We start from the raw sequence: 16,179 nt of genomic DNA, 5'->3' as shown, positions 1-16,179 counted from the left end.
AGTAGGTATACATAAATAACTTTCCTGCGCTGTGAAACATCACTTACATAGACCTGAATGGGATCCTCTGACATCAGATGCTTCAAAAGAACTTTTTGTTCATGAGTAGGTGAGTTATCTCCAAATGTGGATGTAAACTTGAAAACAAAGGAAAGTACTGAGTCTGAACTCTGATTGCTCAAGTATATACAAAGAGACCAACTTGAGTGTTGTGATCTGAGCCTATATCAGTTCTGTAACAAGTGACAAACTAATTACTCATCTCCTACAAGAGCAGACTAGAAATGGCAGGAATCAAAGGATGTGACATTCTACTCTATGTCAAGGGAGAAAAAGGAGACAACTAAACAAAACAACCAATCTGCTACTGCCAACAGTTTCAGAAATCTCAAATGAGAGACTATCGAAAACCCATGCTATTAGACAGAGTAAGCTTCAGAAAAATTATCCCTTCAGCATATACCAAAAGATGTACGATAAGCTGAACTCCCCCTATGAAAATCCAAACCCAAATCAACATAAATCAAAGGCCAGAACCTGCACAGACCAGCATGAACCTCATCTACACTCCACAACTATCACAGCTACTCCTAACACAGTCAGCTAAGGACAGGACTAGATAAGGAAGCAATACTTTATTTAAACAGGAAAAGATATTTATCAGCTTTAAGATTTCACATCCTTTAACCAGCAATAAAACCTGTTCTTTAAATAAGGTGCAGAGCCCTGGGAATAGATAGTCTTTTCTTGTCTGTAAGTGTTGTTTGTCTTCAGCATTGCAGTATAGGAAAAAAAAAAGTGCTGCCAAACCAGTAAATAAATAGCCAGTGTTAAGTTTGATGAAAGATTGACTCAGAAGACTGCTTTTGGCCTGAATAGAAATATATGCTTTCATCCTGTTTTGACTATACTTATACATTTACCTAACATAATTGGATGTAGTTAATATTGCAGGAGCCTTCAAGCAGCGTACATTTCCCTCATTAGTGAGTTTAAAGCCTTAATGATATCTCCTGTGCTGCAGAAAAGCCCAATGTAGGCTTTAAAAGTGATTGGCAAGTTTCAAAAGGATAAAAACAGGAGAGAAGGCAAAACCTAGTGAACCTCTGATCTTGTTTTCTTCACTTGTTTAAGAAAGGAAATTCTGCAGACTTATAGAAGAAAGAAAAAGAAAAGGAAAAAAAGGTGAGGATAAACAAGCCAAAAAAGACAACCTCCAGAGGTGATCTTACAGTAACTCAAAGAAACACATAAAGAAACAGGGAGTGGGTAGAAAGAGGGAATGTCCTTTCACATACCCGCAACACACTAAGACTTAGTGCTACGCAAACTCCTTCTGACATAAACAAGTACATACACATAGAGTATTGTCAAATCAGCATCTTCCTACACCTGCAGCAAAACCACCTTTTTGTAGTTTCATCATGCAGCATTATTCTCCCCTCTGAAGTCTTAATAGAATTGACAGGGAAGACTTGCATGTAAGAAACACGATGTCACAATATACCATTAGCTAAGTACATGCAAAGGGTTTAGGGTTTTGTTGTATATTTGTTTGGGTTTTGTTATTGACTAATTTTGACCATTTTCCAGGAACAGAAATTTCACAGGCTGGTTTAGTTTCAAAAGCAGTGTAATTACGTACAGCTGTATTCAGTACTTTTTAACTGCCTCAAACAATCAGAGTTGCACACATTATCAGCCACTATCATTAGTGCTGCAAAGTACCTAATCCATCTGCTGTTCTGGTGTCTACCTAGGAGCAGGTATTGAACCTATGATGGTTGCAGTATAATAGCATAGAGAAAGAGCATTAAAAATGAACAATAAAATGCAGCAGCCCTAGTAATTCTTTGATACCAGATTGTCCTTGTGTTTGTGTTCCCTCACGGTTTTGTAAACCAGTTTTATATGGACAGGCATGGAGAGTGGAGAATAAAAATGTAAATTTCATCAACATGCGGTTTTACAGTCTTCACAGGGGAACAGGTAACAGGATACCATGGTGATGGCAGCACTGCAGCCCATTAATAAACCAGAGAAAGACTCGGGGACAGATTCAAACACTCAGATCCGTGCTGTAAAGCAGTTCCCTTCATAATAAATCCAGTCAAACATAAGACGACTACGCAACTCAATACCAGCTGTGGTCTCAACCCAGTGACTCCGTCGTATCGTGTCTTAACAGGGGGTGAAAGAAGAGGAAACTTGTTTTTAAGCCTTCTAGCCTCCTTATGATCAATCAAATGGCTTTTGCCCTGTCAAGGTTTATGACCTATAGCATCCAAAAAGAGGCAACCAATGTCTGGAAAAGAGAAAATTTTTATTCTTGTATCCCATCTGTGTGCAACCCATCTGTTGCCCACCATCACCGCTAGCCCTTCCTACAGGGGGGATCAGACTGTTTTACTTGTTATCTTGCCTGGATATGTTACAAATATTAGTGTTTGCTTACTCAATTAGAGATTCATTAATCTTAAACAAACAAATTCACATGACCTACCTGGACAACAATATGTTAGCCAGTTGAAATAGCAGCCTCACATGAAGTGTGGCTTTCTCCAAGTCCAACTATGGTCTGACCACCATTGCTGGGCTTATGCTGACCTCTTGCAGGAGACCCCCCTCCAGCCACAACACAGCAAACCTTCCTCAAACAACAAACCATCTAGGCAACTGCTCAAAGACAATAAAATGAGTGGTGAGGTTCACCTCTTTAACAGAGGCTTTTTCCAGGTCAGTCAAACAGATTATCCTTAAACTAATTGGACTTAATTATAGCCAGTGTTTTTAAATTGCCTGCTTGTAAGCTACACTTTGTCACTCCAAACTGTTGTTCTTGGTACCTTCCTAAACCTTCAGAAATTCACCTTTATTAAATATGGGAGACGAGACCATGTGAGGTACAGAAAAGTAAAGGTTCCTATTTAAAGGAACATTCCCAATGTGGACAGACCATTAATTAAAATACTTACGTAAATACATGCTCACAGCCCACTGAAATAAATGAGACATAAGAATGTGCACAGAAGTAGGTAAATGCTAACATATTCTTAGCAGCAATAGTCAGTAGAGGCACATGACAGGTGTTCAAAGTAGGTACAAATGACCTTACTCATCTTGCAGGACAGAGATGTCACTTTGTTTCCTGTTCTAAATTGGAATTACAAATGAAAATTACAAACTTATGTGAAAACAATCTTCAAAATAGATTCAGTTAACTCTGCTGATATTAACTTTACTACTCCAGGGTCTTTTAAAATACTTTACAATATTTACTTTTTAAAAATAGAAAATTCCTTGAACTGGGGTGGGGGAAATGCTTTTCAATAAAACTTTTGCCTCTACATTTCAAAAGCTTCTTTTAAGAACAAACTAACAAATGCTCCCACCACAACTATTTGAACTAACAGATAAACCAAATCCCAACCTTTGCCATCAGTTCTGAAGCACTATCATTCACTAATGATAATGTTCAGCTGGAAATTCCCAACATACTCCTTTATGTTTGTTAAGGTGACAAAGCACTTCCTAAATGATTTGCCCTTGTGAACACAGGAATTCTGTAGCAAAGCCAAAACCGGAGCTCAGAGCTCCTAAATCCCAACCTAGAGCCCTAATTGCAAAACCAGACTTCATCTCACTGGGATCCAGAGGACCATGTGGTTCACAGAACACCATCCACTAATATGTCAAGTTTTCTTAAAGGCTAACCAAAGTCAAAGTCTGATTAATTTTACAGAATACCAGTGATCACTTGACATTAGTTTTGTGCTATTAGCTGCAGGATATGGGGAATAAGGGAAAATTTGCTGCACATGCTTAAAAAGACATACATAGTTTGAAAGAAATGACCCTCTCGATATTTATTATTTTAATTTTAAAGTGCCTGTTGCAAGCATATGCACTGCTACTTTAAAACATTCAAACAACACTGGATTTAATTGTTCAGAAATACATTAACCAGCAAGCTTTCTTTAAAAAAAAAATATTTAAAAAGCTATTTTAACAGGTAAAGAAGGAAAAGTAGTTACATCCACACTGACCAAGCTAGAAAGGTATCCTAGTGTGTCCAGATGGCATGGAGGCACACTGGGGAAGGAAAGCAGATACATCATTATGGTTGTTAAGCTCAGGAGCTCCTAGGCTGTGCTCCAGCAGAGCCCAGTGAGAACCATGAGGTCAAAAGAAGGATAAGAGCTCTTTCTTGGTTCCCTGGCAGAGACTGGCACTGGAACACCTCTCAGGCATCTGGGCTCACATGGCTGTACAGCAGCACCCACAAATATGCAGTCAAAAAAATGCAGTATTAAACAGTTAACTGCTATACAGTCAAACACATTCCCTGCTAGCGTAAATCCCTTTCCACAATGACGCTGCACCAGCCAAGACTTCAGAATGACTATGAGCTAGCAGCTGTAGAAAACTTCTAGGCAAAAAAGTAAATCTCAATAAATTCACTGCTTGGACACCTTTTCACTTACCCTCATAAGGCACAGAATGATTTTTGGAAGAACTTATAAATATTCTCAGCTTGGTGAGACTGAACCTGGTTGCACATGTGGCAGAACTGACGCTTGGTTGAATTCGTCCTATGAAGTCAGGAAGGGAGGGAGGAAACAACTTCACAGATATGCATCACAAAGACCTAAATGTTCAAGGCATGGCCTGCCGTCAGGTGTGCTGGCTTGGCTGCTTTAGCAACTGAAATGTCACCATGGTATGTACAGAAAGACAGGTTTTGTGAAGCTTCCATAATAACGTAAGGCATAATTGATATACACAAAGCACTAGTGAGGACTAGAGATTCATCATCTCCCCAGATCACAGAAAGACTCCAAATCAATATGTGAGCATCTGTATGCATCCATAAATACATGCAAATATCAACACATGCAGGTGTAACTAATCCTGTGACGTTTGAGGTGTAAGTGTTACGCTAGTCATCTTCCACGTCCTATGCAAACACAACAAAACCCAAGATGAAACAAGAGCAAGGAAAAGGATAATGAAAAGAGGTATCTAAAAAGACTGAGTCAGTGAACACATTTAAAGCATGTTCCTTCCCTCTGCCACCACAAAACCCTGTTTGCTGTTAAAACTAAGTATCTCAATCAGATGAGTAGCACACTCTGGAACACCACAATTGCACAAAACTATCCCCCTGAGCAGTCATTTTAAAGGGTGGGAAAATGAAGACCTCTTAATATATTTTTTATGATTTTTTTTTCTCATTTGTTTGAATAATTTTCCAAATATTGACTTACTGTCACAGTCTGTGTCACTAGTGGTCTAAACCATGCGCTCATCAAAGGTGAGCCTCCAAAGCAGCACATTCATCATCTGTTTACAAAATGAGTTCATCACACTTTGCAACAACATTTTGGAAATAAACTAAGCAATTCACATGGAAGGCTGATGATGATGGCATTGACACAACTGGAAATACTTCTAGGACATTTAATTTGGAGGGAAAAATAAAAACATTTCTAAACCAAACAACAAAGGGTACAGGCTCAGGACAGCACGTAGACACATCTTTTCACAACAGTACACAACTCATCATTCCCTGTTTTTATATGACATTTCAAAATCAGTGTTTTTGAGCTGATTTTTCAAAACAAAACACATATTTGTGAGAGAGGACTACAGAAACAGCCCAGTCCCTAAACTAGAACAGACTATGTGTTTGGATGCACAACTGAGTTACCACTGTTTACTGAATGCCAGCGCGTCAGTGGGGCTGCTTCGCACAGGCTAGGCCTGTACTCTAAAAACCAAGGCAAGATGCATCAAGTGAGATGCTGCAGAAGATACCCAAGTGACCTTTTACTTGCAGAAGGCCAAGAACACATACACAGAGTCAGATCCTGAGGCACTGCTCTGAGCTGTTTGAAACCAGCTGTGCATCCCAGGCTGTTCTGGGAATGCATGCTCACTATGCATTATGGTTGTCTATGTGTATGGTCACTATGCATATGGTCGTCTGATTCATGCTGGCTGAGGGCCCCAAAATTCACAGACCACAGGATGGTTGAGATTGGAAGGGACCTCCAGGGAGAATCTTGTATCAAATTTGGATAGATTCTTTAACAGAGCAATACACACCAAGACTTCTCTTGCCAGTACTGTGTCCCCTGATAAGAGACCAGAAAGAGCAGCTGATGCAGGGTTATGGCAGCTGTCCTGGACCACAGCTCAACAAAACACAGAAAATATGCTCCTTCCTATTTGGTGGTTGTATTTTACTTGTTTAATAGCACAGGTAGGACTGAGCTTTACAGAGTTAACAAAATAAAAATAAACCAAATATCATATTGTAACAGGAAAATTCTACATGTGAAAAGAATAATCTTGTCCTACACAGATGAACTCAGAGAGGGGGAAGGGGAAGGATAGACAAGCAAAAAGAAAATAAAACTGAGGCAGCTCACTTTTTCCTTCAGGAGGGATACCAGGAATTTATACTCCCATGTTATATCAACTCCCTCACTACATTTCTCTTACTTTTACTACTTCATTAGCATTTGTTATTAATCCGTTCTTACTTTTTCCACTGTAACAGGAAAGGTCCCAATGAGAACATGGTCATGTTTCCTTACAGCTAGTGGATTTAGTGTAGATTTTAATATTCAAAAAAATCACCCTCCTCCAGCTGGTTGGCATGCAGATATAACAATTTGTTCTGGATCAGCTACAAGTTTCCACTTGTGATAGCCACATGAATGCTGGCAGAGCATTGACTCCAGCAGCCTGGCAAACCTTGACCAGCCAGTACATTGCCTTAGGGCTCACTGATCCACATTTTAATCAACTACAACTTCTGACTTGGTTACATTATGTAGCAGGTAATACCTCTCTTCACATTGCTCCATCTTAACATTCTGCTCCTACATTTTAAAAAGCACACTTTAATGATTCTCAAGTACTAATTAAAAAACAAATTTTCAATGCAGAAATTAAAAACAATTTGAAAACAGATTATGTATCATTATCCTGCCTGGCAGAACGCAACAAACATCGTAAACCTATCTCACTCAACACAGGAATGCAGTTAAAAATGGTCTTGGTGCTCTTAAAAGAAAACTTTTATTCAAGGGATGACTTACCATAGTTGTGAGAAAAGAAAAAAAATATCATTTCCTGCAGCACAGCCCTGCACAGAATGCTGGCTGAGGTTTCTATGGTTAACCTAAATTGAAATCAATTCCATGTTTTTGGCATCTGTCTATAAGCTAATTTTCATCCTTTTTTTTCTTTGACTATAATTAAAAACACAGGGAAAAGGCTTCATACGCCTCAAGTATGAAGGTACATTGAAGCAGACTACAATGCTCACCTAAGTCAAGTCAAAATTAAGTGGGAAAGTCAAATGTCATTATTGCCTGTGATTATACAGCAAAAATAAATACACCCCATGCCTACAGGGGAATAACTCTGCATGTGAGATTTGGCTGCTTGTTCTAAAAGGAAGTGAACCTTAATGCAAGTTGGACCTGTGGTCACCATACACTTCTGTTGCAAGAATTGCAGGTTAGTAACTAACTCTGAAACAGCAGATGATAGGGATGAATCTAAAAGGCTTTTTACAGCAATAACCCAAAGATATTTATAGTAAAGTCATTAAATGCATAATGTCAAAGAGAAACATAATTGCATAAAGTAAAGAGGATTTTGGTTTCTGATCACATGCAAAATCTACTTTGACTATGTAATGAGTTAGCAGATAGATTCAATGTGTGAGAAGCGTACAAGTGGTCTATGTTTCTCTGAGTGTGGAGACAGGACCCAAAATGATTCCAAAAGAGTCTTCTCAGCAAATTAAAACCACTCTGAATCCATGAAGGTCTGCCGATGACTTCCCAGCAAGCAGCCAACATGTGCACAATCCCAGATGAAGGTGATCCTTCTTACAAGCACTCAGAAGCATGACATCACATTATAGACAGCTTTAATAAAAGCTCAGAGTCCACTTCTATTTATGAAGTAGCTCCACTGCTTACAACCCTTCACAAGTTCCATTTCCATTGCCTCTTTCAATTAAAATGTGTATAAATTAGAGTAAAAGTAGCAAAACAAACATGGAATATAAGCTTTTTCTACACTCAACTTTTAGAATTAGTCCTGCACATCCAGCAGCTTAGCAACCTTATCACTCTCTACAACTACCTGAAGGGAGGTTGTAGACAGGCTGATGATGGTCTCTTCTCCCAGGCACCCAGTACCAGAACAAGAGGACACAGTCTCAGGCTGCGCCAGGGGAGGTTCAGGTTGGATGTTAGGAAGAAGTTCTATACAGAAAGAGTGATTGCGCTATGGAATGGGTTGCCCGGGGAGGTGGTGGAGTCGCCGTCATTGAAGGTGTTCAGAAGGAGACTTGATGGGGTGCTTGGTGCCATGGGTTAGCTGTTTGGGTGGGTTGATGGGTTGGACACGATGATCTTGAAGGTCTCTTCCAACCTGGTTTGGTTTATTCTTATTCTTATTCTTATTCTTATTCTAATGGCTACAGTGTGGTGAATAATTCCTCTTTCTGGAATTCTGGGTTAGATAACTCACATTTCAGCTCTGGGGGATACAGTACAAAACTTGGTTTTGGAAATGCCCTGGTGGGCAGAAGGAGAGAAATGTGGTGGACTTTCCCAAGGCCTGTTCAAACCCATCCTTTTCACCCTTAAAGACTAACACTTCTAAGCTACAAAAAATTAAAAAAATAAAATAAAATTAAAAAGCAGGCTTTGAGTTGAAGTAATAAGTATGTGGTATGTCTAGATTGAAAGGTACCAGCCTAGGTTTCTGAACAGCACTAATTCCAATGCCAATTCTATCACCACTCATTAGTAGATGATATGGGGAAGGGATGTTTAAAATATAGTAGGGGGATCTATTCTGTATTTTGAATTCTCTCTACCAAATATAAACCCTCACCTAAAGTTAGGGTTTGAGTAATTAAAAAAAGAGGTGTACACATATGTATATAAACCAGAAGAAACCCTATTAGAAGTCTTCAAATGACATTTATTCAGTCAATAGGAGAAGAAAGAATTCTATTACTTGGAGAATGCTTTTCTCGCTCCCACCCTTCAATTATTATTCACATACAGCCAAAACTGCATCTGAATAAATTCTACTGGCCTTCATTGCATACCAACCAGCATTATTTATTTTTATATAGAATCCTTAGTGTAGAGGATAGCCAAAAACTTCATTGAGAGAGCTGATTGTGAATTATAGAGGAGAGGCAGCTTCCCTTCTCAAAATTCAAGAGGGAAAAAAGATCTTCAAGTGAAAGGTGGAAGGATCCGTAAAGAGAAGGCTGCTTATCTTCAGTAAGTGAAAAGCAATGACTGGAAGAAAGGGAACAAAGTGGAAAGCATGAAATAACAATGCTCAAAGATTGCAGCTGTGTGAGAAGACCCTGGAACTAGCAGATAAAAGCATGTAAGATGAAGCAAATTAATTTGAACTGGATTCAAATGCAACAGTGCACAGAGGTGAAACTGTTAATTTTGTTAGAGATGGGTAGGAGTTAAATTTTCCCATCTGCAACAGGCTTTCTTCTTAGTGGTTGGGACGTCATTTAGTCTTGTGTCTCACTTCCTCATCCATAAAGCAGGATGTTGTGCAAAAACAGTTCAGGGGACAGTCAAGTCATAAGGGCAAGATATCAACCTACACAGACAACCATACCTAGGAGATCCCTGATGAATAGGAAAGGAAAGAGAGACTGGTTACAGTGACCTGACCTACCTGAATTTTCAAGAACACAAATGTTACAGAGCATGACAGATGGATGCACAACAAGAAAAAGATAAACCTGTGACCATAAAAATCTGGAGAGAAAGAAAACATTTGCCAAATAAGAAGGGTGACAATGCACAGACAGATATTTTCAGATGATGAGGCTGCTAATATTAAAAGCAGAGCAAATATCTGAATGTACCCTCAAAGGAATGCCATCCACTTTCAGGGAGGTGTTATTTGGGCAACAGCTACTGCTATGAGTAGTGGGTAGACTCTATTCCTATCAAATATAGATGAGAAAACATGGCAAAGTTACAGATAGGAAGAAATAGTGTTCCTTCCTTGGGTTGGAAGAAGGGAATAGGTGAGGATTCCTTCAAACAGAGAAAATGGGGGAAAGGCCCTTATCACACAACAACTTCAGCCTGAGAAGCTTGCACAATGGGATTCTTACATTCAGAATGGAAGGTTACTGGTACAAGTGGTTATTAAATATGATACAGGTAGTCACAAGACGAACCACATGTACCAAAAGAAGCAAGCAGTCTGCAAACAGACTGTCTGGTTGCAGACAGGATGAGAGGGGCAAAAGAGAGAGACAGTTCATCAGAGATTAATTTTTCTCTGAGGGCACAAACAACCCCCCTGAATGCATGTGAGTTTACTCCAGCAGGTTTGTGCATCCAAAGGGGCCAGGATGGCACTGAGGGAGCATGCAGTCACAGTGACAATATTTCCTTGTAAAATGTTGAGGAATTGTTGTAAATCTTTACTATCCCTCTGGTCATTTCTCCCTCATTATTTGTTCTAGCCTGTATGTGAGAAAGAGCTTTTTAATATACAAGCATGTAACAAAATCATATGTGCAAGTCCTCACTAACTCCAACTTAATTCTTTGCTATTTATTATGTTCAGAGTGGTAAGTATGACAGAGAAACATATATTAGCTGCCGGAGGCATGTCTCTGTCCCAGGCAGCCTGCTTCTGGCCCTAGAAAGTCTAAAAGCACAAAATGGACAATGGGTAGGAGAGAGCAAGTAATACTGTCCCCATGCTACAGACTGAGATACAGTAATCACTTTTCCCAGAACTTCACAGGAGGACAGGAGCAAAATTGGATATTGAAACCCTCTCTCTTCAGCATCCATCCAGTGTCACAATCACAATATATATGAGTTGACACAACCTTAAGTCGCATTGAGCCATATTGTACTTTTCCCCTCTCTATTTCCAGTCCCCTCGCAGTTACTTTTGGTCTGAGCTCAGATTAATGGTACTACTAACTCCATCCATGAAGCCAACCTTTTAATCTACTTACAGTTCTGTTGATGAAATTACTGAAGTCTGTCACTAAAATTTGCTTGATCATCTCTGGTGTGGAGACCACCACAAACATCTGGCGACCAATGTAATATCTGCAGATAAAAAAAGGAAGTCATTTTAGCAGATAATGACCACCAGTGAAATGTCTCCTTCCCTAAAATATTGCTTTTGCCTTGAAAATACTGGGCATGAACAAATATTACAGAAAATATATCCCCTTGGGTAAAGCAGTATCTTTCCCCGCACCTCTCAACTGTTAAATTAAGATGCATGGTCTTGGAATTTAAAGGAAACAGCTTAAACCTTCTCACTGATGAATCAATACTTGGCCAACATCTTAATGTAAAGGTTTACACACTGCACATTCACTATGAATTCTGTACAAAGTGATGTAGTATCGGTAAAATCAAGCTACAAAGGGACAACACATTAGAAAGCATCTGCTCAAAAAATCATGAAAGACCTATTAAATCAGTTATTCTGTTACCCACATGAAATGTCTCTCTGTGAAAGCCCTGCCTGCAAGAAGCCTTTCCAGAAGTACCCCCAGCATGGCTGCAGTACAGGTACACTTCCACTGTTTCTATTAGCATTGGAACTGAGTGCATCTTAGACCCCAGGCTCTGCATTACCACAAACTGTCTAAATCAGAACCTTACGTAAGACCAATGGAAACAAAGACTCTATCTCCCTGCCCCCAGTTTAATCTGATTTTGTGGAGCCAGGGTCTACTCTGCAGGGACTTCATATCCTTGCAGATGCCACAGAGGTACTAGGATCCACCACAATCCCACAACTCCTTGAGCTGTTCCCTTCTTCAGCAGCTTCTCCCCCAGAGCCCGCAGACACTTCATGCTTGGCTGCTTTTGCATGAGGAGGAAGACCCACCAGCAAGCAGAGGCTGTCTGCAGTTCCTACCTTTGATGATTGCTGGACTAGAAAGACTATGCAGGCAGTGCTGTCTTTATTCTGCCAAGGGAGAGGAAGAGGAAGCTGAAGGCAGGCACAGGAGGGCCAGGCAGCTCAGAGCAGAACACAAGAGCAATATCACAGATGCTGCAATACTGTGGTAATATTGATGCCAAATCATTTTGTTATGATATAGCTTAGTATCAATATATTGCTTATCACCTGTCTACATTGCAGCAACAGAAAAGACAAGCAAACCCTGGGCTGAATTAAATTTAGTAGCTGGAGGTTCCCATGGCAATGAAGCTGCAGCAGCACTGCTTTCACTGAGGGCAAATGAATCAAGACAACTATCTTGATTCCAAAGCAGAATTTCACAGTCCACCTTGACCTCTATGACACCCAAAACTCATAGCAAACAAACATCAGAGAAGAAGAAAATAATTTTCATCAGGGAGGAAGAGATCTTTTTTTCTCTGATGGGTTTCCAGAATGAACTGTTACTCCCCAGATCCAACCCACAGGCTCCACTTGAACCTTAGATACAGGTGGTTATGATCCACGAAAAAAAACAAGGACTTTTTCACCTCTCCCAGTTTGCTAAACCACAGCAAAGTAGTTTATCTGTTAATGGTAAAACTTTTCTTCAGAATCTTAATAGGTGCATAAGAGAGATGTGAGGCCTCATTTTAAAGAATGCTTTGAAAATGTTCTTGGGCAAAAGAGGATTATGCCCTATGCGCCTTTTCCATGTGTAGTTTGTACAATTTCTCTGGCATTAGAGAGGCAAAGTAAGATCCCATGATGAAGACCTGCACTGCCTCAAACCTACCTAGGATGATCAGGTACCTCTCACATTAACAAGTTACTTTTCTCTTTCCCTCTCCAAATTTATCAATTCTTGTCTCATTTAATAGTTAGTGACTGATTGTCCTCTAACACACAGCTCTTCACAGGGATCAAATCCCAAACACCAGATTCCAAATCTGAATCAAAGGCTGATTATGTCTACCCAGATAGATTAATTCTGACCACCAAGAGGCACCACATCATGCAAAATCACCTGTGAGAGGCACTTCTAGTTTATTTCAAACTTGGGAAGAATTCCAGCTCCAGTCCACTGGAATAACAGGATGGTACTGGTGGTCAGAGGTCCTTGTGTCACAGTGCACTTTGTGCTTGAAAGCATTCAAGACTAAAATCTGGGACAGGAGCATCTCCTACTCAAGATGCTTTTACGAGAAAGTGACTCACAAGCCAAGCTTATGCAAACAAATCTATTCAACATCCTTCAGCCTAGTGACCTGAACTCTCAGTTCTGCTTCCACAGCTAAGCACTTTTCTATTTACTCTTCTTTAACTTTCTATCTATAGGCACCTGGTTTTCTTTTCCTTATAAATAAGGACAGAGAGGAAGGGAAAAATTCTCCTAAAATTAATCATTTGAAAATACTGGAAGCGTACCTTAAGTTAATTTTTAAGCAAAGTTCTGCCTGCATTTAAAGAATGACTGCTGTAAAGCACACACAGACTACCATTTTTATTGTATCCCAAACAGCAAAAGCTCTTTTTTCCCTGGCTTTTTCCTATTCTCCTACTCTCTGTATGTAATATTTCTAATCTAAGAGGGATGTCTATGGACATGCTTTGAAAGCTAAAATCCAAGGTTAGGAGCATGACTTCCATGATACTCCCCTGAAATTGAGGAAAAAGGACTAGAACTCAGCATGAAAAAAAAAATCATCTGAGCTGTTTCATTTAATTAACACAAGTGCAGAAACTGCAACGCCACCAGACAGATGCCTATCTGAGTTTTAGCATATTCAAAGTCCTTTGCAGGATTGAGGCCTCAGCCACAAACAAAGAAGGTACCTCCCAAGCAGATTCGATTTTATGGGGTTTTGCTCACTTGTTCCAAAATGACAAATACAAGATAAAATCCTCCTGAACAATAATCTATTCTTCCTGAGTAAATAACATATTCACCCCTGCCATGTAACTTCATTTTGGTTCTGTATTACTACATGAGGATATCACCAGCCTCACACAGACTTAGATTTATTATTGAACAAAACCCGATATTCTTGTCAGATTTTAATAAATAAGAGTTTGAGAAAAACAAAAGCCTTCTGGCAAGTGCATTACAAATGGCTTCATGAATAATTTAGGACAGCACTTTTTATTAACTTTCCCTGGGTTAATCTTTCCACATGGCTTGTCCACACACAAAAGTCCTACCTTTAACTGCAGCGATACCACCACACGGCTTGACCCAAGCCTTTGCAATATTTTCATGTAAGACATTCAGGTTGTAATACAAATTCTCAGAACTGTGCAGCACACTTCTGCAGAGAAACAAGAATGCATGAATGTAGCACAGCATTCTCAGGGTGATGCTGCTCTGTCTATATGGGCATTCTGTTGTCATACTGGTAAAAATAAATTTCATGACCCACAGGAGTATAAATTTTCTGTGTAGATGCAGCCTCAGTTATTGAGGTTATGCTGCTGGTGTCATTTGTATTAAATTTCAGTCTAAACTACAGCCCTCCAAAATAGAGAAGAAGAACAACAAAAAAAAATCCATGCTTTTAGACCAGCATATTTAGCTCCACTGGAAATCAAGAAAGGAAAGATCTGGTAGCAGTATATCAACATCATGAGGATAGTGGTTGCTTCATCCAGCACAGGAAAGGGCAGATGACAAGCCATCAACCCAGCAGGTTGCCAGCACAGAAGCAACTACCTATGTGTTGCACCATCTCCAGGAGTGCCAGGCAAAAATTTCAACGGAGGGCATAGATCTACATTCAGAAGTTGCAGAAAAGGCAAGTCACCCTCCAGTGTGCTTACCAGAGGGCTTGCATGTCAGGGGGTGGTTATATTATAGTATATTGAGCAAAGGAAGCTGATTTGCATCCAGAGTGTTTTAATAACTGAAGATGCTAAAAACACTCTAAGCATTCAGCTACAGCAGTTTGGTTTCTAAGAACAGACAAGCACCACTCTTACAGTAATTAATGAAAAGGACAGAGACTTCTGCCTGTGTTCAGGTTCCACCCAAGATGTTTAGTCATTTAGTAAATGTGTCTTTTCTTTTACTGGCAAGAACAACCAGCAATAATTTCTCCGGGTTTGCATTTGCATCCCAGAGATGTCACAGCCCAGGCGTCTCAGTGTACACCCAGTGCCTTCAACAGTCATGATCACAAAAGTTACCCCACAGAGGTAAAAGATGCTTGCCAGGTCCAGCTACAAGCTGTGACAGAAGCAGTAAGACAAGAGCCACAATGAACTGCTCAGTCCCTCCTGCAACACCCAAGTACCATCTCCATTTCCAATGTTTTTCAAGGGCCTCCCAGGAACATGAATCTTTGTTCTCAGCTGACATAGCAGATCAATCAACTACTTTTAATTTGAAGTGCCAAGCTAGCATTATCCTTTTTGTGTCACCAGGATCATTCTGGCAACATTGCATGGTCATCTGCTGCCAACAGCATCCCCCAAGTTCCGAAACCACAGCCGTGCTCTCTGAGCAAAGCCTTGCCATGTAGGAGAAGATGGAGCACGCACGCAGCACATCATGGCAAAGAGCCATATGGTTTTGTACAGCAGCCGTGTGGGAAACACCTGCAACCCTTTCACCTTGTTTATAGTGCTGCTGTCAATTCATACAAGACTTTGATCTCCCTATCTATTATCAGTCTCATGTATTACAAACACATCACATTAATCATAAAACACGTATATGCTGTTAGGCAATAAACAAGGCTTTGTTTTCTACTCTGCAGCCTGGTAAAGTACACAAAGATCATCTGGAAAGCTAAATGAAAATAGAAAATGTTATTATCTCTTTCTTCCTCAGGGAAGGACAAAAGAAAATGAATAAAAAGTATAAGAACAGAAAGAGAAAATAAGAAGAAAAAAAAAAAAAAAAGGAGGGAAAAAAGAGAGCTCCACAAACATTTTTTTTAGGAGACATTCCTCAAAAAAAAAAAAGTTCCTCAATCACTCTGCCTCTTTTATTTAGAGACACCCATTCCCTGCATGCAGAGAAACACAAAAACTAATAGCACACTGCTTGTTTAAAATAGGACTGAAGCCTGGCATTACTTGCTTAATTATTTCAGAGGTCAGCAAATTGATTTGTCATGAGCACTGTCCTCTGCCAGTTCTCACAGGCAAATTAGACTCCACAGGACA

General features: G+C 39.8%; 1 protein-coding gene across 6 annotated transcripts in view; it reads right to left on the bottom strand.

Moving 5' to 3' along the window:
- Window positions 1–16,179, bottom strand: part of TBXAS1 (thromboxane A synthase 1) — a 253,481-nt gene that overhangs the window by 120,042 nt on the left and 117,260 nt on the right. For 5 of the 6 annotated variants that reach the window (XM_068142225.1, XM_068142228.1, XM_068142229.1 and 2 more), the window contains one exon: window positions 11,063–11,159. In XM_068142225.1, coding sequence (XP_067998326.1) covers window positions 11,063–11,159 — 97 coding nt within the window. Of the gene's footprint in view, window positions 1–11,062; window positions 11,160–14,214; window positions 14,303–16,179 lie in introns of those variants that run through there. The other variant, XM_068142230.1, reaches the window with a different exon arrangement.

The sequence above is a fragment of the Melanerpes formicivorus genome, unplaced genomic scaffold, assembly GCF_026170545.1.
Source record: "Melanerpes formicivorus ecotype bairdi unplaced genomic scaffold, bMelFor1.0.p_v2 SCAF_8, whole genome shotgun sequence".
Taxonomy (NCBI): Eukaryota; Metazoa; Chordata; class Aves; order Piciformes; family Picidae; genus Melanerpes; species Melanerpes formicivorus.
The sequence above is the reverse complement of the archived record's forward strand: the minus strand, read 5'-3'. Positions and strand labels throughout refer to the sequence as shown.